At 45.2% G+C, this 22,403-nt stretch overlaps 2 protein-coding genes and 1 long non-coding RNA gene across 3 annotated transcripts; 2 read left to right on the plus strand and 1 right to left on the minus strand.

Annotated features, from left to right (window-relative positions):
• The first annotated feature begins 298 nt into the window (after positions 1-298).
• Positions 299-3,066, plus strand: LOC147441733 (phospho-2-dehydro-3-deoxyheptonate aldolase 2, chloroplastic-like). The gene is made up of 8 exons (XM_086483271.1): positions 299-398; positions 468-507; positions 600-671; positions 761-1,301; positions 1,388-1,665; positions 1,763-2,039; positions 2,129-2,374; positions 2,473-3,066. The coding sequence occupies exons 1-8, from the start codon at positions 299-301 to the stop codon at positions 2,716-2,718; spliced, it is 1,800 nt and encodes a 599-aa protein (XP_086339397.1). The 3' UTR covers positions 2,719-3,066.
• Positions 3,067-8,554: 5,488 nt separating this feature from the next.
• LOC147441734 (uncharacterized) lies at positions 8,555-15,560 on the plus strand. The gene is made up of 2 exons (XR_015184338.1): positions 8,555-14,899; positions 15,166-15,560. It is a non-coding gene; the product is annotated as an uncharacterized LOC147441734 (long non-coding RNA).
• Positions 15,561-16,054: 494 nt separating this feature from the next.
• On the minus strand, positions 16,055-20,483 carry AOR (Oxidoreductase, zinc-binding dehydrogenase family protein). The gene is made up of 4 exons (XM_086483272.1): positions 20,012-20,483; positions 16,797-17,120; positions 16,547-16,706; positions 16,055-16,432 (listed from the first exon to the last, which is right to left on the minus strand). The coding sequence occupies exons 1-4, from the start codon at positions 20,441-20,443 to the stop codon at positions 16,167-16,169; spliced, it is 1,182 nt and encodes a 393-aa protein (XP_086339398.1). The 5' UTR covers positions 20,444-20,483; the 3' UTR covers positions 16,055-16,166.
• Positions 20,484-22,403: the final 1,920 nt, after the last annotated feature.

Consider the following 22,403-nt stretch of genomic DNA (forward strand, 5'->3'; position numbering starts at 1 on the left):
AAAAGCCGCTGGGACATGAGATCGTGGGTTCCATCCGCACCGCCATTTTTTTTGGGGGGGGCGCGGAGGGAGCTCCACCCCGGGATGCCTACCAACCCTCTTGTGTCGTCCATCCCCTTACCCGTCCCCATGTGTGCCCCCGTGTCACTTAGTGCCTTGGCCTTGAGACACCATTGCACAACATTAGAATGCTATTGTGGGCTTTTGACGACGATTATTAGGCTACGAGGCACTTGCTACATGGACAATCTCCAAAAAGACTCAATGACCTCTCTCTTTTTGCACGGCCCAATGTAAAATGAGGCATGTGAGCAGTACTATGGAAAAGCCAAAAGGAAACGAGGGCATTCTCAAGTGTGAGCGAGAAGAACGTGCAGAGCAACAGGCGACCCGCGAGAGTTTGCGGACCGGGCAACGCAGGCGGCCAGATTTTAGAGCCGCAGGTTGACTGGTCGCGCGGGCGGTAGGCGAGCGGCTTACGGGAACATCCGAAGGCCTCAAGCAAAGGTGCGCATTTTCGCTCTCCGAGTGGGTTGCTCATTAGTCTCTATATAATATAATCTTCTCCCCCTCCACATTCTCGTCTTGCGAGTACGCAGGGTTGACAGGCTAGGTGGAAGCCATTCTTCCACACAAAGAGAGTTTGGTACCTTTCGCCCTCCCCGCCCCTTGTACTTTACTTCTCTTCCCTCCTGCTCACCTGCATTTTCACCTGCAATCCCTCTACCCCTGAGATTTTCTCTACCCATCGTGCCTACAGCATGGCTCTTTCCAATGCCCACGCCGCTTCATTGCAAGTTCCCCGCTCGTCCCGACGGGTAGATCTCTTGGGCGCCTCCGAGAAGCCCCTCCGCGTCCCCTTGTCCTTGGCTGCCTCTGATAAAGGTCTCAGATTGACTCCTGGTGTTGTCGTCCGCGCCATTCAGGCCGCAGAACCCCCCTCTACCGCCCAGAAAGTGGTTGAGCCTCCCATCCCCGCCGCCTCTCCTGCTTCCGATTGGTCTATCACGAGCTGGCGGTCCAAGAAGGCACTTCAGCTTCCTGAGTATCCTAACGAGGCTGCCTTCAGAAAGGTAGTCGACGCTTTAGCGGAGTTTCCGCCTCTTGTCTTTGCTGGAGAGGCTAGGTCATTGGAGGAGAGGCTGGGTGAAGCTGCACTTGGGCGGGCTTTCTTGTTGCAAGGTGGAGATTGCGCTGAAAGCTTCAAAGAGTTCAATGCCAACAATATCAGGGATACCTTCCGGGTGCTACTTCAGATGGGCGCTGTCCTAATGTTTGGAGGGCAGATGCCTGTTGTAAAGGTAAGAGTCTCTTTTCGGCAAAATCATCTTGCAGACATCTCGGTAAGGTCAGCTTTGATCTCTAATTCTCACGTGCATGGTGTTAGGTTGGGCGAATGGCCGGTCAATTTGCTAAGCCAAGATCAGATAACATGGAAACGAAGGATGGGGTGTCATTGCCCAGCTACAGGGGAGACAATGTGAATGGGGATGCCTTTACAGAGAAAGCAAGGGTGCCAGATCCGGAGAGAATGGTAAAAGCCTATAGCCAGGCTGCTGCAACCCTGAATTTGTTGCGGGCTTTTGCTACCGGAGGGTTTGCGGCCATGCAGAGAGTGTCTCAATGGAACTTGGACTTCACAAATAGCAGTGAGCAGGGCAGCAGGTGCTCATTTGTTCTTGTTATTTAGCATCTCTTTTTTAGTAAATGTTTTATCTGTTACTCCAGTGCTACCTCTCACTCTTCCTCTTTACCCAATCAGGTATCTAGAGTTGGCTCACCGTGTCGATGAGGCACTTGGTTTCATGTCTGCCTGTGGCCTTACAGTTGACCACCCCATTATGACCACAACGGAATTCTGGACATCACATGAATGCCTCTTACTTCCGTACGAACAGGCTCTTACTCGGCTTGATTCCACGTCTGGCCTCTGGTACGATTGTTCTGCACATATGCTGTGGGTTGGGGAACGAACAAGGCAGCTGGATGGTGCCCACATGGAGTTCTTGAGGGGAGTGGCGAATCCCCTTGGAATTAAGGTGAGAATGGCAACGTGATGTTTTTCCATTAGAATAATCACTTTTATGACTCTGTGCTAAGGCTAGTGTTTATACTTGGTTGGCAACAGGTGAGTGACAAAATGGATCCGGCTGAGCTGGTGAAGGTATGTGAGATTCTGAACCCACAGAACAAACCAGGCAGGTTGACCATAATTGTGCGTATGGGTGCCGAGAAATTGCGACTCAAGCTACCTCATCTCATTAGAGCTGTAAGACAAGCTGGTCTCATAGTGACATGGGTGAGTGATCCCATGCATGGCAACACTATCAAGGTTCCATCAGGCTACAAGACTAGGCCCTTCGACGCTATCCTGGTAGGTAGTTTTCCATTGAGTAATTGCAGTCTCCCTGCTCTTGACGGGTAGTAGAGACTTGAGTCTGATGTGAAGGAGCTTTTTTTTTCCTTGAGCAGGCCGAGGTAAAAGCTTTCTTTGATGTCCATGATGAGGAAGGGAGCCATGCTGGTGGCGTACACCTGGAGATGACGGGCCAAAATGTGACAGAATGTATTGGCGGATCAAGGGCTGTGATGGTGAATGATTTGGGTTCTCGCTACCATACACACTGTGATCCTCGCCTCAATGCATCACAGTCTCTTGAGCTCGCGTTTATTATTGCAGACAGGCTTCGGCGCAATCGTCAACCCCTCTCCATTTGAAAAGTTTTCAGTACATTTGCTTACTTCCAATACGGTTATCTGGTCATAGGTACATTGATTGATGGATTGTTCTAGAGTGACCCATGATAGTATGGAACATTGTATTAATTGTTAACAGTCTTGATGGTTCAATGACTGGTGCAAGAATTTACAAGCGATAGCCACTCTGGGTGCTGGTATAATAATAAGCAGCGCGCTAGGAGTGGTTTTTCTCCTTTGCACTAAACGTTGTTACAATTCATGGAGTGCAAGGCATCATCTACATCGCAAGCTATGTAACCTTACAGTCTGCACTGTAATTCATGTGTTATTTATTTCGAATTCATATTTTTCACACTGTTTGATTCATGGACTGCAAGGCACCATGTCTACTCTGAAACTATGTATAGCATTTCAATTGGTTATTATGAAATTGTCCGGAACATGTGACCTGCTGGCAAATATTTAGCTTTGAGTAAGCAATAGATTGTAGTGTGGGACTAGTGCAGTTGGTGTCAAGCTGTTTGGCAAAAGATGTACAAGAAACACAAAGCGGATATTCAGTGCAAAGTTTTGAAGTTGGTGAGTAATTATTATCTGCCTTGATAGCTTAATACTATGGTTATGGCTTTGGTATGGTGCATTGCATTCTATTGCTGGGAGTTGTTGGGTGTGCAGCTTCTATCGAAAGAGAACCTTCATGTTATGTGTACATACTTGGGAACATGTAGACTGTGTCCTGTTCACTTCATAATCTAGGTGAGTATAGGAAGCATGCTCTGGTGAATGGTAAAGAACTTTGCCTTTGCCAACACATGTACAACATGAGTGTACTGGATCTATGAGCGATGCATACTTATTTACTGGATCTAGGTGGATGTACCCTTAAGTGTGCGAGGCCCTAATACTAGCTCATATTTCTGTAGTCCACCTCCCAATAATTGTTCGCCAGTGGGAAGTGCGAGGCAGTACTTCTGTTTGACAAGCCTGCATAGTGTTAGAAAGTTGGTCTAACAACATGTAGAATGTCACCTAATGCAACCCTAATTTTTTGAGAATTATGATGAACCACGTCCTCTATCCACGAGTTTTGGCAAAATGAGATTGCTACACAGGTTAGCGGGTATGGAGCAGATATTTTTAGTATGCAATTTCAGCCTGCAAAACATACATAGCAGAAGCGGTAAGTTTGGTAAGTTTCCCCACGTAGTTTGCTACAATCATCTGCTAATATACTTAAAATCATAAATGCACCCATCTCTTCGTACTTAAGGTCGGATAAGTGATGGTTGTCTGGTCATTGTAGAAGTCTACATGAAGAGTAAAACATCATCAGGCCATAAATGTTGTGAATGCTTTTTTTTAATGTAATGGCCTGGATGTACTGTTGAAGGAATTGTTCTTGCAGGTATGGGAAATGGGTTTTCAACATAGTGAAGTTGAAAACAGGGGGCGAACTGCAGGGCAACTCACTCTGTGTTGCAACAAAGAGTGCAACAGGGGGCGAACTGCAGGCAACTCACTCTGTGTGTTGCAGCAGGGCGAGCTCGTCTCTGCAGGACCTCTCTCTCTCTCTCTCTTTGAGGAGGGCAGGTCACATGGGAGACGGATTTATTGTAGCTTTGTGGATTTCCGCAAAGCATTTGACATGGTACCGAGAGCTCGACTGATGCGCAGACTGCAGGAGATGGGGGTGCCCACAGTGTTGATTTGGGGGATTATGGCTTTATACAGATCAGAGGGGATATCTGACTTAGTTCACTCCACTAGTGGGGTGAAACAGGGTTGCCCATTGTCTCCTACTCTATTTGGTATGTATGTTGATGAGGTGTCTGATTACATTGACAGAGAGGGTGATAGAGGTGCCCAGCTGGCAGGGACGTGGATCCCATTGTTGTTATATGTTGATGATATTGTCTTGATCTCTGACTCACCAGAGGGTATGCAGCGACAGTTGGATGCATTACACAGTTTTGCAGAGGATAGTGGATTGTCTGTAAACCTTGGTAAAACCAAGGTCATGGTGTTTAACACCACACCGCAGTGGATCAGGAGATTGGCACCGACCTTCACGTATGGTCAAGAGATTGTGGAGTATACAGATGCATACACTTACCTTGGGATAGTCTTCACTGGGCCGAGGTTTTCTTTGGGGAGAGCAGCAGAGACTAGACTGACCAGAGCTTATGCGGCCTTGGGAGGCTTGGAGAGGATGTGTTCGTAGGTTCAGTTCCAGGAACCTCGGACAAAGTTATGGCTCTTTGATACTTTAGTAGCCTCAGCTATGATGTATGGGGTACAGGTATGGGGACCTTCTGTAGGCCAGGATGGTTGGAGACGTATGGAGAGGCCCTTGGTATCTATGATCTCCCGATTGATTAGAGCCAAGGCCTCCGTACCTCACGCGATCATTCGAGCAGAGCTAGCTGCCCCCCCCCATGGAGATTGAGGCGCTTACCAGATCAGTGTCCTTTGTGCACAGCCTATGGGATACTACTAGAGACAGATATGCTAGAATGGCCCTTGAGTCTTCCAGACAGTTAGCTCTACAGGGGGACACTTCATGCTGGTATGCACAGATGACTTCATGGTTTCAGACGCATGGCTTCACCATGGACAGGTTGCCCCCTTTCCAGTATTCTCTTCAGGCACCCTCGCTGTCTCTTACACGGGTGGAGATCACTAGACTCATTCGTCAGGACCTGATCCAGCTCGACACCAGGAGGACATGGATAGAGCCGCCTCAGGAGTTGAGCACGAAGATGGCTTTCTATAGAGAGCATCTTCTCCACCTCACAGGAGATGGGTTTGTGATTCGACCCAGCTACATAGACACACATATGTCTCATGGTTTGCGTTGTGCCATTGGTCAGATACGCACATCCTCACATCAGCTCGAGATTGAGACTGGTAGATTCAGAGGGATACCAGCAGACAGCAGGATATGCCGATTATGCCAGAGAGAGCCAGAGACAGAGTTGCACTACATATGTCATTGCACAGTGTTCTATGAGATACGGGGGCGTTTCCACTGCTTATTCAGAGAGGGTTTTGGTCCTCTATCTAGGGTCATGAGTTATGAGGATCAGAGATGTTTTGGACTATATCTACTTGAGTTACACAGGTATAGAGACACTTTACTGGGGAGAGCTAGAGAGAGGCAGTCCCAGAGACACATTACAGATTTCTTTTCACTAGATATGGGACAGCCAGAGGAGCAGCCACCACTGCAGAGCTCGTCCCACACTCATTCGACCACTACTGGCACTCTCATCGACCGAGCATTGGAGCTACAGAGATACAGACGACCGCGACTGAGGAGAGGAGCTACACAGCATCGACGGAGACTACAACAGAAGATTCGAGCCATACTCTCTCGACATCCAGAGTGCAGATGAGGATGGATCCTCACCATTTCTTCCATCTTTGTTTCACACACTGTTACATCCAGTTTACCGGGTACCTATTGTATCAGCTGCTACACCCACGTAGTTTTAGATTGTAGTAGTAGTAGTAGTATTTTGTTCCACTTCTAGTTCTTTTCTAGTTCTTTTGTACCCAGACATGGTATTAGATTCACTATTTTGTAACTAATTGGTCTCATAGGTCATTTTGGCCTTTTGAAGACGTTAATATAACATTTCATTTCATTTCTCTCTCTCTCTCAAAGCAAGATAAATGCATTGGAAGATCGAGTGACGACTTAGGATGAAGAGATTGCGTCACTCAAGAAAGATCTCGTCGAGGCGTGATCAAGAAACACACTGGAAGAGACCGAATTGCAACCCTCAGTAATCGAAGAAATCAACACGATCAAGGAGCAAGTACGGTCCATCAAAGAGGGAGAAGAGCAACACAAAGAGATGACGACTTCTTGGGTGGATGTTCTTACAAAAACTCAACAGAAGGCGGATGAAGCTGAGAAATGGATCGAGGTGGCCAAGAAAGGAAAAGGCAAGGAGATAACATCCACGTCCACACCCACTATCGTTAATCAGACACTAGAGGAGGAGCAAAGAAGACGTGTGCGCGCTTTACATGTGAGAATTTGCGGTCTTAAAGACAAAGGCAATGTGGACAAAGAGGTAAAAGAACTCATGGCCTTGATGGGGGTCCATGAGCCGACGCACACAAGAGCCTGGAGAGTGGGCAACATAAAGAAAAATGGAAGCAGTGGGGAAACCTCAAAAGAAAGGACATTCATCCTCCGTTTTCCTTCCATGGAAGCGAAGAAATCCTTCTTGAAGAAAAGGCCAACTCTTAAAGAGACGGGCATCTTTCTCGGGGATGATCTTACCCTCTCGCAGATTGCTCATATGCAGGAAGTAATGCCGGAGATTAGAGCGGCAAGGGGAAAAGGCAAGATTGCCTTTTATCGAGATGGAAGAGTGGTAATACTGGAGCGATGCTCCGCATGACGGTGCGAGACTTATGGGACCACACTCATTGGCTGCCTGCAATTATAATGGATCTATGCGTCTTGATGTGGGTGCTTTTGAGGATAGTTTTACTGGAAGAGACATCATCTTTTACTCTTGAGACACACCAGGCCCTTGGGCAATCCATGCCTTACATCAGTGGATACAGATGGGAGACAGCTTACAGACAGGAGACACGCTCAGAGCACAGAGGACGGGGCTCGGGGGGAGTGGCAATGTTATTTAGAGAGGATTTGCAGCCATTGATACATATAGCCCGCGGGGATGAGCATGCTAGGTACATGTGGGTGAGATTGAAAGCAGAGACAGACAGATATCTCTACATTGCTATTTGCTACTTTCCCTCCGAGTACGTCAATTTATGCATCACCTAGAGGACAGTCTCCCTTTTCTATTTTGGATGATGACATATGGGAGTTCTCTAGAGATGGTGACATTATCATTCTAGGGGACTTCAATGCTAGGATTGCCTATCACCAGACAGTGTTTTATGATACTTCAGAGGAGATGCCGAGAGAGCTAGATGTTGTAGAGACGGGCATGTCCAGACTATCACGCGATGTGGAATATACTGAGTATGGGCAACACTTGATAGACATGCGCATCGCACATGGACTAGCCATCTTGAATGGCCTACAGAGGTTTCCTGCTCTGCGGGAGGTTTCACATGCTTCCCACACAGACATGGAGCCAACACAGTGGACTATGTCATGGCACAGCCGAATCTCATCTCTAGTATCCAGGATCTCACAGTTGGGCCCAGACCGGTTGGGGTGGCAATGGATCATGCTCTTGTGTCGATGACCATCTCCTTCCATTTCAGTGTAGCACACAGGCCACGGGTAGCAGCCCCTACTCGCTACACCTTCATAACCTATGGAGGAGCTTACTACTATACTGACACATACATTACATGATGCAGCAGCAGAGGCATACCCACACACCCAGCCTGAGCAGAGACGCCGATTAGGGAGCATGCCTCAGAACAAATGGTACAATGAGGAGTGCCGCCATACTAGAGCTAGACTTCAGAGGGAGGTGCTTTTGGGGGACGTCACTCACAGCCAGTCACAGAATGACTTCAGACATCTGGTGCGGCGAAAGAAGAGGGCATTTTTGACTCGACTAGAGCAGGATCTATACCAGCTATTCTTGAGTTAGGACTCGCCTGAGGCGTGGCGGCTCTTTCATGAGTAGTCCCCCCCCCCCCCCCCCCGCCCCCCCTGTTGTTACCTCCACAGAGACTTGGGTCAGTACGCATCATCTTTGTACACAGTACCCGGACAGCCGCCCCTTCCCGACCCCCCCCCCCCCCCCCCCCCCCCCGATCCATGCCCACACATATGTGCTTTTTTCACCGCTGAGATGGTGAAGAAAGCCATTGATAGGATGAGGACTGGGAGCGCATATGATCATGATGGCTTAGTGGCTGAGCATTTCATGCATGCCAAAGACCTACTAGCAGAGCTTCTAGCAGTTATGTTTTAACCGTGCCATGTGTGAGGGCTTGCCGGACACTTGGAGCCTATCTACGATTGTACCTATCTTCAAGTCAGGAGACCCCATGGAGCCTGGGAATCCTCGCACTATTATGATTGAAACACACTCTGGCACGGTTGTATGCATCCATTCTTGAGCAGCAGTTGAGTAGATGTGCAGAGAGGGAAGGAATGCGTGCAGCTGGGCAGGCAGGGTTCAGGAGAGGCTTCTCTACTCTTGACCATATCTTGACACTCAGGGCCATCATCGAGGAGGGTAGATCTCATGGGAGACGGATCTATTGTAGCTTTGTGGACTTCCACAAAGCCTTTGACACAATAGCCATAGCTAGATTGATGCGCAGATCACAGGAGATGGGAGTACCCACAGAGCTCATTCGGGGGATCATGGCATTGTATAGATCAGTAGCAGGGCATGTACGCACCCCTGAGGGACTATCTACACCGGTTCACTCCACTATTGGGGTGAAGCAGGGCTGCCCGCTCTCTCCTGCTCTATTCGGTATGTATGTGGATGAGGTTTCTGACTACATTGAGAGCGATGGTGATAGAGGTGCACAGTTGGTAGGGACATGGATTCGACTTTTGTTATATGCTGATGATATTGTGTTAATCTCCGAATCTCCAGAGGGGATGCAACGTCACTTGCATGCTTTGCATAGGTTTGCCCACAAAAGTGGTTTGTCTGTCAACCTTGGAATCCAAGGTTATGGTGTTTAATACCACCCCACAGTGGATCAGGAGGTCAACACCTACATTCACATACGACTAGGAGACTGTGGAGTACACAGATGCTTACACTTACCTTGGAGTGGTTTTTAGCGGACTTGCATCCTCACTGAGGAGAGCAGCAGAGACCAGATTAACTAGAGCCCATGCAACATTGGGTAGATTGTAGAGGATGTGTTTGCAGATTCGGTTTAAGGAGCCTCGAACGAAGCTCTGGCTCTTTGACACTTTGGTGGCTTCTGCATTGCTCTAGCTGAGATATGGGGACCTTCATTGGATCACCACGGGAGGTCGGGTCGCACTGATGGATGGGGGAACATGGAGAAGCCTCTCGTCTCTATGATCTCGCGGCTCATTAGAGCCAAGGCATCAGTACCACGTGCCATTATCCGAGTAGAGCTAGCGTCCCCCCCACTAGTGGTTGAGGCGCTCACTAGATCAGTCTCCTTCATACACGGCACATGGGAACTTCCTAGAGATAGATATGCTCGCATTGCACTTGAGTCCTCTCGACAGTTAGCCATGCAGGGAGATACAACATGCTGGTATGGGGAGATGACATCATGGTTTCAAGCCCATGGTTTCAACATAGACAGGTTGCCACCCTTCCAGTACTCATTGGATGCACCATCTCTCACTCTTACACAGTCCGAGATCACCAGGCTCATCCGCCAAGACCTGACCCAGCTAGACACCAGGAGACATGGATGCAACCAACACAGGAACTGGGCACGAAGATGGCTTTCTACAGAGACCATCTTCTCCAGCTTACGGAGGATGGTTTTGTGACAAGACCCAGATACATGGACACCCACTTGTCTCATGGGATACGATGTGCTATTGGCCATTTACGCACATCTTCTCACCAGCTGCGGATTGAGACTGTGAGATACAGCGGAGTACCGGCAGAGGCCAGGACATGCCCCTTGTGTGACATGGAGCTTGAGACAGAGTTGCACTACACATGCCGCTGCCCCGTCTACTACGAGATACGAGGCCGCTTCCATTGCTTGTTCAGAGAGGGTTTTGGACCACTCTCCAGAGTCATGGGATACGAGGATCAGAAATGCCTGGGTTTGTTCTTGCTCGAGCTGTGCAGACACAAAGATAGCCTAATGAGTGGAGAGGCTAGCCAATCTCAAAGACGGATCACAGACTTCTTCAGAGTAGACACGGGATAGCCCCGCAGGAGCCACTCCCACAGCAGAGGCGGCTGGCAGGGGGTCCGAGGCAGGTAGAGCGAGGGTGGATGCGTTGCAGAGGAGCAGGGGAGTGAAGGGGCGGGGGATTCTCAAGTATCTGGTTTAAGTATGGGTTTTTAATTAGCTGTGCCAAGTAGTAGGGAATATTTTTTAATATTTTATTAGTGGGAATCTTCATTGATGCTAAGCGCAGGTGGTGCAACCAAAAGGACCCAGATTAGGGAATATTTTTTAATATTTTATTAGTGGGAATCTTCATTGATGCTAAGCGTTGGTAGTGCAACCAAAAGGACCCATCTGGCTGTCACCCAGCACTCTCCCAAGGATACTCAGAACAAGAATAGGAGAGACAGAAGAGCCAACAAATGAGAATTCTCTCCTGGAACACTAAGGGTCTCACAAACCCTCTCAAGTCAAAAAAAAGTGAAGAACTGGCTTCTCAATTGCCCGACACGGGTGATTGAACTTCACGAACTAAAAATCACAGGCAGCGAGTTGTTGAATTGATTGGAGACTATCTCCAAAACCCACAAATTGTGGGTCTCTAACCACCCTAAAGGATCAGGTGGAGCAGCTTTGGGGCTTCCCTTGCACTGGCAAATCAAGGAAGACCACCTAGCCGCAGGGGAACACCAGGTAGCAGTCCCAGTCATTGAACCCATACGAGCCACATTCATTTCAGTTTATGCTGTTGGCTCAGTGGTCAATCGTACAAAGATATGGAAGGAACTTTCTCTTATTGAAGGCCCAACTATCCTCTTTAGTGACTTCAATATGGTGGAAAACCACGAAAACAGATTCAGGAATCAAGAAAGTGTTATCTCCTTAGCCGAGAAAATGACATGGACCTCTCTATCTCCAAACAAGACCTCTAGGATATAGGCTACCCGGAAGAGTTCACATGGTAGAACTACTCCAAAGGAGACCTAGCAAGGAAAGCAAGACTGGCTCGGTGCTACATCAGCCTCCCCCTTGCTAGAGACTTCAATAGGCTAAAAGCCAAGCCAAAGTTCACCTCTTGTGCCTCAGACCATTACCCCCTTCTTATAACTCTAGACGACAAAACCACCAAGATAAAAAATCACTGGTTCCACACCGACCCCAATCTTTTCAAGCTCCCTGAAGTACAGGGACAAATTAAAGCTATTTGGATCCAGGAATTTTCTAAAGATCTAGCTCCGGCCAAAGCCCGGGTCAATGCAGTAAAACGCACAGTCTACTCTGGTACACTTCAAAAAATTGGTGTCTATGATCAGGAAAAGAAGAAAAGATGCTATCTACAACGAACTGGTTCAATTGGAATCAGCCACCAAATGCGACCTGGCTGCCCAATCCAAGATAACAACTCTCAGGAATCAACTAAGAACTGAGGAGGACCTCACTCTTCTCCACTCAGCCTCCTTCTTTAGAGACTCGTGAGCAGGTAAAGTCGATAGGCCCACCAAAGAAATGTTTAAGAGCCTTAGGGAAAAACACCAAAGGGAGATCATCCCCCTAATCACTTCCAATGTAGGCATTGCCACTACTCAGGATGAAAATCTTCAGCTCACCCGAGATTACTTCTCCAATGTTTTCAGTCCTCTAGAGATTCTCGCTGACCCTATCTTAACAGCCAGAAACTCTATTTGGAAGTGCAGAAAGTTGGTGATCGCCCCAGGAGTAGCCAAACAACTCGATTCCAACCTCGCCCTTGAGGAGATTAAAAGGGCTATCGACTCTCTTAAAACTAAAAAAACACCTGGGCAAGAATGGGTTCCCTTAAGAATTCTACATCACCTTCAGAGACACTCTAGCCCCAATGCTCTTGCTCGTCTCGAAAGAATCAGTCAAGCACCAAGCCCTACCAACATCTATAAATATAGGGATTATCAAATTGCTCCACAAGCAAGGTCCCCGAGAAAACTTGACTAACTGGCGTCCCCTTACTATGCTGACCTCAACCTACAAAATTTTTGCAAAGGCTATCTCTCAGAGGATCACACCTGCCCTCATGACCTGGATCTGCAAGGAACAGAAAGGGTTCATAAAGGGAAGAAGAATCCTGGAAGCAGTAATTGCTTTATGGGAAGGGATTGATCATGCTGAAGCTTCAAGACAGGACTTTGTATTTGCAAATGTGGATTTCGATTAGGCCTATGACTGGTTGGAATGGATCTTCATTACCGAAAGCCTTCACATGATGGCGTTTGGGCCAAACTTGATAAGATTTGTGAAAACCCTCATGGGTAACGCGCTGGCAAGGATTGCTATCAACAATGCCATTTCAGAGCCTTTTACCCTATCGAGATCAGTTAGGCAAGGGTGTCCCCCTGGCACCTCTCTTGTTTGTTGTGGCAGCTGCCCTTAACTGGCTAATCAAAGACAAAATGGCTAAAGGACTCATTAGAGGAGTGGATACTCCTAATTGGAAACAACAATGCCTCTCTTAGTTTGCAGATGACACCAATGCTCTTCTCCACAACGATAACCAGTCATTGGAAAATTTTTGGGAATGTCTTAACACTTTTTGCATCGCCTCAAAATCCAAGATCAACCATGATAAATAAGGAGTTAGGGCTTCAATCTCCCCTATTCCAGGCTGGATGCTCACTCAAGGATGTAAACTAATTGAAGGAGGAGTTGTGTTTAGGCTGTTAGGTATTCCCATGGGGTTTAATGTCACTTTGGGTCAAAGATGGCAATGGATCAAGGATAGATTTGCCATCAAACTCAACAGATGGGCAGGGTTTCAAGCATCTATCTCGGGAAGGGCCCTCATGATCAAGCACTTCCTGTCAGCATACATTCTTTTCTTCCTCTCCTGCTGGAGACCACCCGATCAACATCTGAAAGACATCACCAAAGCATGTAGAATTTTTTTTTGGGCCAGAGATCCTTACAAGAAAGGTCTAGCCAAAGTCAATTGGCCCACTTGCTGCCTACCCAAGCAACTAGGGGGTCTGGGGGTGATAAGCATAGAGTGTTGGGCTAACAAGCTTGCTGCTAAATCTATCATTCGGGCCTTAGCTCAACCTGCTGCTCTTCAGAGACCTGGATCAATTTCATCTCAAAGGAATCAGAGGATGGAACGAACTTCCTTGGATAACCATCTTCTTCGGCCAATTCCCCATCTCCCCCAAAGGTTTTGACTTGATCAAATCACTGTGGGGGGCCTGGGAGAAATACCGTCCACTGATCAGAATTAACTGGGCCTCTAAACACAGCTGGCCCCTTAGAGCCATTGACTCTATTTGGTGGTCACTCCCACCAATACAGCCCATTGAAAGGGGACATGCTCGAACTGCCCTTAGAATCCACAACAAAAGAATAAACAAATGGGTTGACATCTGGATCCTGTCAGAACATAGGTGGTGACCACCACCGAGCTTCTCAATAAAGCACCTCTACAACCTTGGGAGGTTCAACTCATCCAGTCAAGACAAACTCGATTTCCTAAAGAGCTACTCTGGACTCTGTCCTTCAAAGACAACCCCACCCATGAGGCCCTTTACTGGAAGGCAGGTACAAAGCTCGAATTCCCCCCAATGATCCTTCCTTCGTTGAAAGAGCCTATTCATGTTACTCTCAACCAAAGGTGGAATGTATCCCTTGATAGAAGACAATGGAAGTTGAAATTCCAAACCATATGGAACCTTGCCACTTTGCCAAAACACTCAGTGCTGCTTTGGCTTGTCCTTCATAAGGCCCTGGCCACAGGTCAGAAACTCAGCAAAGCAGGTATCAGAGATGAAAACTGCACTCGCTGCAACAACCATCCTGAAGAGATTCCCCATTTGTTTTTGAATCATCAGTTCAATAATATAATTCTTGGCCCCTTGATAAAAGCATTGGGGTTCACCCCTAGCTGGAAGCAATTAATACCAGGGGACAATGTGGGAATCTCCACTGTTTTATGGAATAAAATCAAAGCTGAGTTTTGTTGGGTTATTTGGATCGACAGGAACAAAGGACTTTTTGACAGTACTTACCAGACCCAGGGTCTAAAAAAACTGCTCACATGTGAACTTACAGGTTAACTCAAGCTCGAGCAATGCAAGATCTACAAGGCTAACCATAAAGTGCTGACGGATTGCAAAGGATACTACAACAAGGCCAACATTATCAAACTTCAGTAGCTACCGATTGATGGCTCGATGGATCATCTAGAAAGGATGATGGAAGAATGCAATGCAGAGGTAGAATCGCATGGCAAGAAATACTCCACAAGGGGTTAATCTCGCAACACCTTGAAGATCTGCTCAATGAGCTCCCCAACATGCAATGTAATCGGTATATTGCCTTTTGTAACCAAGGTCATGTAGCCCTCTACGTTTTTGGTGCTGGACTGAATTTTGTAAGTTCGTTCTCTCTATAATATACTCTCGCTTTTATGGAAAAAAAAAAGGGGAGGGAGAGGTGGGGACAGGGGCAAGGGTGGGATGGATCTTGTGCAAGAAGGCGGGGAGGGTGTCGCGCTGCAAGGCCATTGAGAGGCGAGATACGCCATGCAGCAAGAGGCCATGGGCAGTGGACGTTGGCAAAATCATGTTTTCTTCAACTTCTTTTCACTTTTATAATTTTACAATGCTAACGTGACCTTCATCTTTGCCTTTGTTTTAGTTTGTTTTCAAGTGCCAACCTGAACCAGTGATCAAACCAAGCATGCTGTATTACCAGGGGTTAAAATGGCTTTGATAATGACCAAGCAAATGCAGTATCAATGTCGAGCTTGTCACCCTCGTGCAGAGGTTATTTACAAACTACATTTTCAGTCAGAAAATAGAAGCTGTATGTTGATTGTGTTACTTCTGGGAGGATTGTAGATATGTAACATTTGTGGCAAGAGCTATTCAAAAGCTGGATGTAAGAGTTCAAGTCAATCCCAACTGCTCATAATTGCTTGCGTACACTTGACTAGTCCACCACTTGTAATACATTCAGCTTGATTAATCAGACCTCCTCTTTTGTCACTGCTATGATCCTTACAAAACCCTCAATCTGCAACCCACCTGCTACCATCACAAGATATTATTGATTGTTGAGAACACTGCTATTTATTGCTTGAGGATCACACCTCATGTGGATAGATGAAGCTTTTCCTTGCAGGGCAGCAAATTTCTATACAACTGGCCCCAACTTTTAATGATGCATTTTTCTTGTCAACCAGCCATCTTGCTCTATCCACCCACGGCTACCCATCTAATTTCACTGCATTGCGACAAGAAGCTTCAATTCTGCCCTTCAATCCTTCCCCTTCATGATGATAAAAGGAGAAGCTGGATGCTGGGGCAGACATGTATATCATCCAACATAAAGACCTATTTAATCCCTTTTAGTCACACCTCGGAGCATGATGTTGAGAGCTGAAATTTAATTGGACAGTGGTGTAGTGGAAGTTTTTCGCTGGTCAACATATCTAAAAAAAGGCCAGTATATGGTTGGTTTTTGTCCACCTTCTTAGGATGGGTTCACATAATTCAAAATTTAAAAGTACACATGAAAAAATGTCTCCACAAAAACCTTCTTCATTAATCCACAAAATAAGAGGAGTTTATTTGTCAGATAAATACTATACACTCAACCGAGTATGCAAGGCATATCGTAGCTGCACGATTATATTGCTACTCTATGGGGGCAATGACTACCTTGCCAGTTGCTCTCCCTGTTTCAAGGTAAGAAAAGGCCTCTACAACCTCACTGAATTTGAATAGGCCTTTTGGATCGATAATGGGCTTTACTTTCCCACTTTCTAGGTATGGATTGAGCTTAGCCAGGCTTTCTCCCTTCGAAGTTACCACAAAACGGAAACCAGGAGGGGAAATTGCACCTGTTAAAACAACCACAGAGCCGCCTTCCTTCACAACCTTGATTGCCTTGTCGCACTCCCCTGCATTCACATAGACATTGAAAACAGCTGCAAAAGGGGGGCTAATGATGAAAAGAAGAAAGTGTTGAGCTCACATAATCTCCCCACTAACTTTTGGCAACCTTTTTTACTTACCAACTGCGTCAAAGACAACGTCGTATTTCTCGGGCCTGTCCTCATACTTCTCTTTTGTATAATCAATAGCTACATCAGCTCCAATCTCTTTCAAAAAATCCAGCTTGGAGGTACTAGCAGTTGCAGCCACCAGTGATGCTCCAAACACTTCCTTGGCGAGCTGTCATTGAGGAAAAGTGAGCATACATCTGTAAGACACACACAGATAGAAATAAATTGTGTAAATTGAGAAAACAACTGTGGTGCTCACTTGGATCGCGAGGCTCCCTACACCACCAGCTCCACCCAGCACAAGTATGCTTTGCCCTTCTTTAAAACTAGCTCTTTCTAGTCCCTCAAAGGCAGTCTCAATGGCCAATGGCAAACTAGCTGCTTCTGCAAAACTCAAGTTTTTGGGCTTTGCTCCTAGAAGCTTCTCCTCAACTGCTGTGTACTGGGCGATTGATCCCCATTGTTTGGGCCCGTTGAGAGCATGCTCGCTTACATCAGCATACACAGCATCTCCCTCCTTAAATGAAGTGACCCCACTGCCTACTTTCACAATGACACCAGCAACATCATAGCCGGGAACAGTCTGTTTCAATGAGAACAAAAGTAAGCTTGAAAAAGTTGCAGTGTAAAAACTCTACAACTTAAATCCAGACGAAGTGCCATGTATGAAAGAAGTGCCTGCCAAAACATCAATGCCAACAATCGCCAAACCTGAAACCATCTAATCATGCTCTTTATGTAGAAGCCTAAATTTGTCCATTACTTTGCATGCTCAGTGTACCTCAGCTCCACAAGTGTCCATTTGCAAAAGGTGACCTTTAAAGAAGACACGAGAGAACACAGCATGGTGACAAACACACCTAGAGCGAGACACAGAAATAATGCCAAAGCAATAACTTTGATCATTCAGATGGGACTGCAAAGAGAGAGCTACAAGGTGTCCTGCTAGCATGGTGTTGAAGCATTAGAGCCATCTCTAAGTGACCCATTTTTCCTCTCAGCAACACAGTTTTGCTAAGGGATATTCGGAGCTGTACGTTGGTGTTTTATCCCAAACTCGCCATAAATGCATTGAAGTCCTTATTCTCCCCCCCCTCAATCAAAACTGAGAGTGCCCATAGTACAACCAAGATACATTCTTAGCCATAAGCAAAAATTGCTTGAAGCACAAACACTTCAGACTTTCCCTAATGAGAATACATCCATGCATGCCTAGAGTAATCATCAATAAAAGTCACCAAGTAAAAACGATTTTTTAGAGATGTAATATGTATCAAACCACAAAGGCCACTATGAATAAACTCCAATTTTTTAGTAGCCTGCACAAACCATCCTTAAGAAACTTAGAACGCCGCATCTTGCCCAATACAACGTTCTCATACATGTTTCAATGATGCCTCAAGAGGGAGCAATGAAGCAATTGTATCTTCTATAGACGCTACAAACACAACAATTAGCAAAATTCAAACATCCAAAATGTGCATGCGAAGGTTTTGCATCTAAAACAACCTTTGAATAAAAAATTGTGCATCTTAATCTTCCACACATTTCTTCTGAGCATTGAGCATACACAGCCCATGAAACAAAGTATCAAATACCACAATAGTGTCACCAAAACTGAGATCATGCACAATATGTATTACAAGATCAAGTTTTGCAAGTGCCAATACAGACAAAAAGTACTTCTTGATCCGAGGTTCAACCAAAGCATTAGCAAATGTGAATGAGTTGTCACCTGCAGCAATAAGCACAATCTATCTGACTCCATTAACTAGAAAAGAGGTGTTGTTGGCACATATGACGACATTTCCATTTGGGAGTCTCAAGAGAAACAAATCACAATCTGATGTAATGCGCTTACTGGCAATTTGCACCATGTCAAAGTACCATACATGATCCATAGATTTTGCAATACATGCATCATGAACAAATGGGTTATATTCAACACTATGCGCTATTTATATTCTCCACAACAATTTTCGAAATTTTCATTGAAGAAGCATCAACAATGGCTGCATTTGCATCTTTCTAATGAATCTCTTTAGCCTTAGGCTTAGGACATTGCTTGATGAGAAGACTATTTGCCTTATGGTAATGACATTTCATCTTCTTCTTGCCTTTATCACCAGACTTCTATGAATTATTGCTAATCAAAGAAGCAACAACTACGAGGATATGACTGCTATTTGCAGAAACATTGGAGGTGGCAACAATGGTATTCTTCTTTTGCTCTAAAGGAATGACCTCACCAATGGCAATTAATTGCTCATAAATCTCTGTGAGAAATATCATCCTCCTCAAGCATAACTAGCTCCTTACACAAGCAAGCAATAATTGCCAGATTAAGACCTGCATACAAAGAAGCTAGTATATCCCATGCCTCTTTTGTTGTTCGTGCCCAACAAATGTGTAGAGTAATGAGGCACTTATCAGAAAATGCAATGAATGCATGAGATTTCGTACCCATGGCATCCCCCAATGTCCTTGCTCAACAATAGGAAAAGAACTTTAGCTGTAGAACTCCTAGAACTTACACCATCATTCACAACACCTATAATCCACAAAACTTGGTCTTACATCATAACACTGACGACATTGTCAGAGATACCAAAGCTTGCTCGTATACCACTTGTTGAAAATATGGCTCCAAAGTAAACGCGAAGATGGAGAAGATCAAAGAAAAGCTCAAGAGCACACAACACATGAAGTAGTATTGTTGAGTGTATGAATACACAAATAAGGCTTCTCTTAAAGTGATGGGCATATATACAAGCCGGGGAAAAAACCTCCTAGCGAGGGAAAAAGTGGCCCGACGATCCTAAGTGTGTTCATAGACATCACTACCACAATATTATAACACTCTAACTCATGGACTCGCAAAATCTACAAATTGGGGTAGAATCACTATTTACGCGAGATTGCACTCGTGATAAGAGTCGGAAGAGGATAGAGAGTGCTGCAAAGGCTGCACCACCGTTTGCATACTGATGAATTATAGGAACAGAAGGACACAACGAACGATTTCAGCCCTTCGTGCGTTTGCCTATACTCTACCAAATTAGTTGCCTCACTCAAGGATCAACGCGGCCTAGCTAAATGATAAAAGCACCAACTACAAAATGTTTATGGCTAAAGATCTCTAAAATAAATTTCTTCACTATGGAGATCTCTCCAATGGGTTACCAATCGGTTTAAGCCACTTGACAAAACTATCTGTCCTCAAGTTCTAATCCCCTTGTTCATCTCTAGAACGAATATAAATCACTGCTCTGCGAGATTTATGACAGCTCCACTTGCTTTTGTTGATTCAAAACTCATCAGGGGCAGGGAGCAAATTTCTAAAGCCACACTACTCAAGGCTATGAGGGCAGTCGCACTCAAAGTACCAGAACTCACATAAACAAAGCTTGTGCACAGCAAAACAAATATACATTTGCAATGAAAGAGTATGAATATTAGCAACAAGAAAGGTACCGGAAGGGCTGAATCTGTGGCCTTGAATTTTCCCAGCCGTCGCTTGAAGTCGACTGGATTAAGGGCAGCAGCATGTACTTTGATGAGAACTTGGTCTGGCTGCAGCTGGGGTACAGCAACCTCACCAAACTTTAGCACCTCCTTAGCAGCTCCATACTCATCATAATACCAAGCTTTCTGTGTAGAGGGCACTGATGGTGCTGAGGCTTCCGTCTTTGCTTCTTGGGCGACCTCTGCACATATAAGCGCCCTCTTGAAGGTGGCAGTCCTTGTCCTGTGGGCCTGCTTTTGTAGGCAGGGGAGAATACGGGGAGAAGAGGGGATGAGCAAGCTGAAATTGCGTGCTTTCCAAGGAGCGCCCACTTGAGGAGAGTGTAGCAGGGTAGAAGAAGAGCACTGGAAGGGTAACCTAGCTGCTGCCACAGGCCCCATGTCCACCAAACACCAGTTTCGTCTTCCTGGATATTATAGACTTTCTTCCGCCCTCCGCTTGCATTACACGTGTTGGCTGTTCATGGCATCATTTTGAAAGTCTCTTTAGCGCCGAGTCCCGCTCTGGATTGGTGAAAAATGGGTGGGATTTCTCTCGCAAGAAAGCTCTACCTAGTATGTCTGCACCACATTAAAAAAACTAGTCTTGCTTGTGGGCCTTGCTATAGAACCTAACAGGACATATGCAAATTGACATCAAGCAACTAGAACTGAAGTAAACAAAGTACAAAAACACGAAGCGCAATGATTAATTTTTAAAAAAGAATTGTGTGTATGATGATTGATTAACTCAATAACTGTCTGTAACCTGGTCCAATTTCACGTCATTGATGAACTTTAGAAAAACAATTGTATGTGTATTTATTACTCTAAGTAAGACGTAGTCAATTTTGTCTTGTTTCTCATATATATATATATATATATATATATATATATATATATATATATATATATATATATATATATATATATATAGAGAGAGAGAGAGAGAGAGAGAGAGAGAGAGAGAGAGAGAGAGAGAGAGAGAGAGAGAGAGAGAGAGAGAGAGAGAGAGAACTACGTGTTGTCACAATCGTAGGGAGTAAGGAGTCTAGGTTGTCGATCACAAAGCCTAGTGCAAAACATATTTGAAGAGGAAAATGTCGGGATAAAGGGTTCCCCTCGTATTACAGAATGGTTATGCAAAGGAGAACGTTGGGCTTCAATATATAAGATGCATTGCCAAACAAGGACATACGTAGATTCACATCAATCACCTAGGAATAAAGTAAACATGTACAGAGTGCAATGAGTACTATAATACATAACTTGAATTTTCAAACTGTGAGAAAAGAAGTAAGTGTCTATTTTATATTTAGACTCAATGATCGAGATTGAGCATGCACTAGTGAGGAAAACTTGTGCCTAAATTAAACTTAAGGAAGCATTGACAAACTCAAAAAATACAGAAAGCATCAACATGGTAATTGTGTACGGGTGTCGTCCAATTGAGCAAGTCAAAGGACAATGTTTGAATCAAGCTACATAAAAGCAATGTGAATAGTTAAACATTTTGTCTTGCAGTTAGGCACAAAGTGAAAATGCTAAATATACAATGCACATCACGCAGAAGTGCCATACAAAAGTATGATGGAGAGTTTAGTTCAGATTAGAATTATGACTTTAGATCAGACAAGATTGGAATGAAATACAAAGACTGGAACTAGAACTCAGGCTGAACACTGAAACTGGAGACTAGAACTGGAATATATTCAGATTAGTGTAAGCTAGTACAACAATGTGAGTGAAGTCTACTTTGAGCTTAATTAGGGTTATAAAGATACAAGAGCATAGAGAGCTCTAAGATACAAAGCACTAGTCAAGAAGAGAGATCTAAGATCTCCTCAAAATGAATTAGTGAGCCCTATATATAGCCGTCGGGCTGGACCTTTGACTGACTGTCCATTGTTCCACTTACCATAATAACTACCCTTGGGAATTACTAGCCCATCTGCTCGCGTATTCCTTCAACTGACGGTTGTTCTCGGCGTCTACATTCCTTCCCCTTTTTCTTTAATTTTTGGTATATTCCAAAATTTCAGCAGCTGCTGATGATCAATCAGGCAGTGTCAAGTATTGGAACCAACCCTTTCTTTCTAAATTAATCTGTAAATGTCTTCCTATTCTAGTTTCTCTATTCGCTCATCTGTCATTTCTATCTCATAAGGTGTTAGGGCCTCCGAGGTCTTTGTATCAGCATCATACGGGGTGTTTTTACCTTTGTTTAATCGGGCCCTTGCAAGTTTGTGGCAAAAGGATGTCATATGGATCCATCCTATTGGTAGTGGATGATTAGCTTTAATCTATGCTTCAAACAATAATTCAGCCATTTCTATGAGTTATGGTTTAGAGACTGCCCTTT

Source organism: Adiantum capillus-veneris, chromosome 15 (genome assembly GCF_014529385.1).
Source record: "Adiantum capillus-veneris isolate H3 chromosome 15, ASM1452938v2, whole genome shotgun sequence".
In the NCBI taxonomy this organism is placed as follows: domain Eukaryota; kingdom Viridiplantae; phylum Streptophyta; class Polypodiopsida; order Polypodiales; family Pteridaceae; genus Adiantum; species Adiantum capillus-veneris.

Bases quoted from the DNA above. Each gene is read 5' to 3' on its own strand.
- AOR (XM_086483272.1), bottom strand. From the start codon at position 20,443: ATGGGGCCTGTGGCAGCAGCTAGGTTACCCTTCCAGTGCTCTTCTTCT. The intron at 17,121-20,011 runs GTACCTTTCTTG...TCATTGAAACAG, and splicing joins CCACAGATTCAGCCCTTCCG to ACTGTTCCCGGCTATGATGT. The intron at 16,433-16,546 runs GTAAGTAAAAAA...ATGTGAATGCAG, and splicing joins CGTTGTCTTTGACGCAGTTG to GGGAGTGCGACAAGGCAATC.
- LOC147441733 (XM_086483271.1), top strand. From the start codon at position 299: ATGAGGCATGTGAGCAGTACTATGGAAAAGCCAAAAGGAAACGAGGGC. The intron at 1,666-1,762 runs GTGCTCATTTGT...TTACCCAATCAG, and splicing joins AGCAGTGAGCAGGGCAGCAG to GTATCTAGAGTTGGCTCACC. The intron at 2,040-2,128 runs GTGAGAATGGCA...GGTTGGCAACAG, and splicing joins CGAATCCCCTTGGAATTAAG to GTGAGTGACAAAATGGATCC.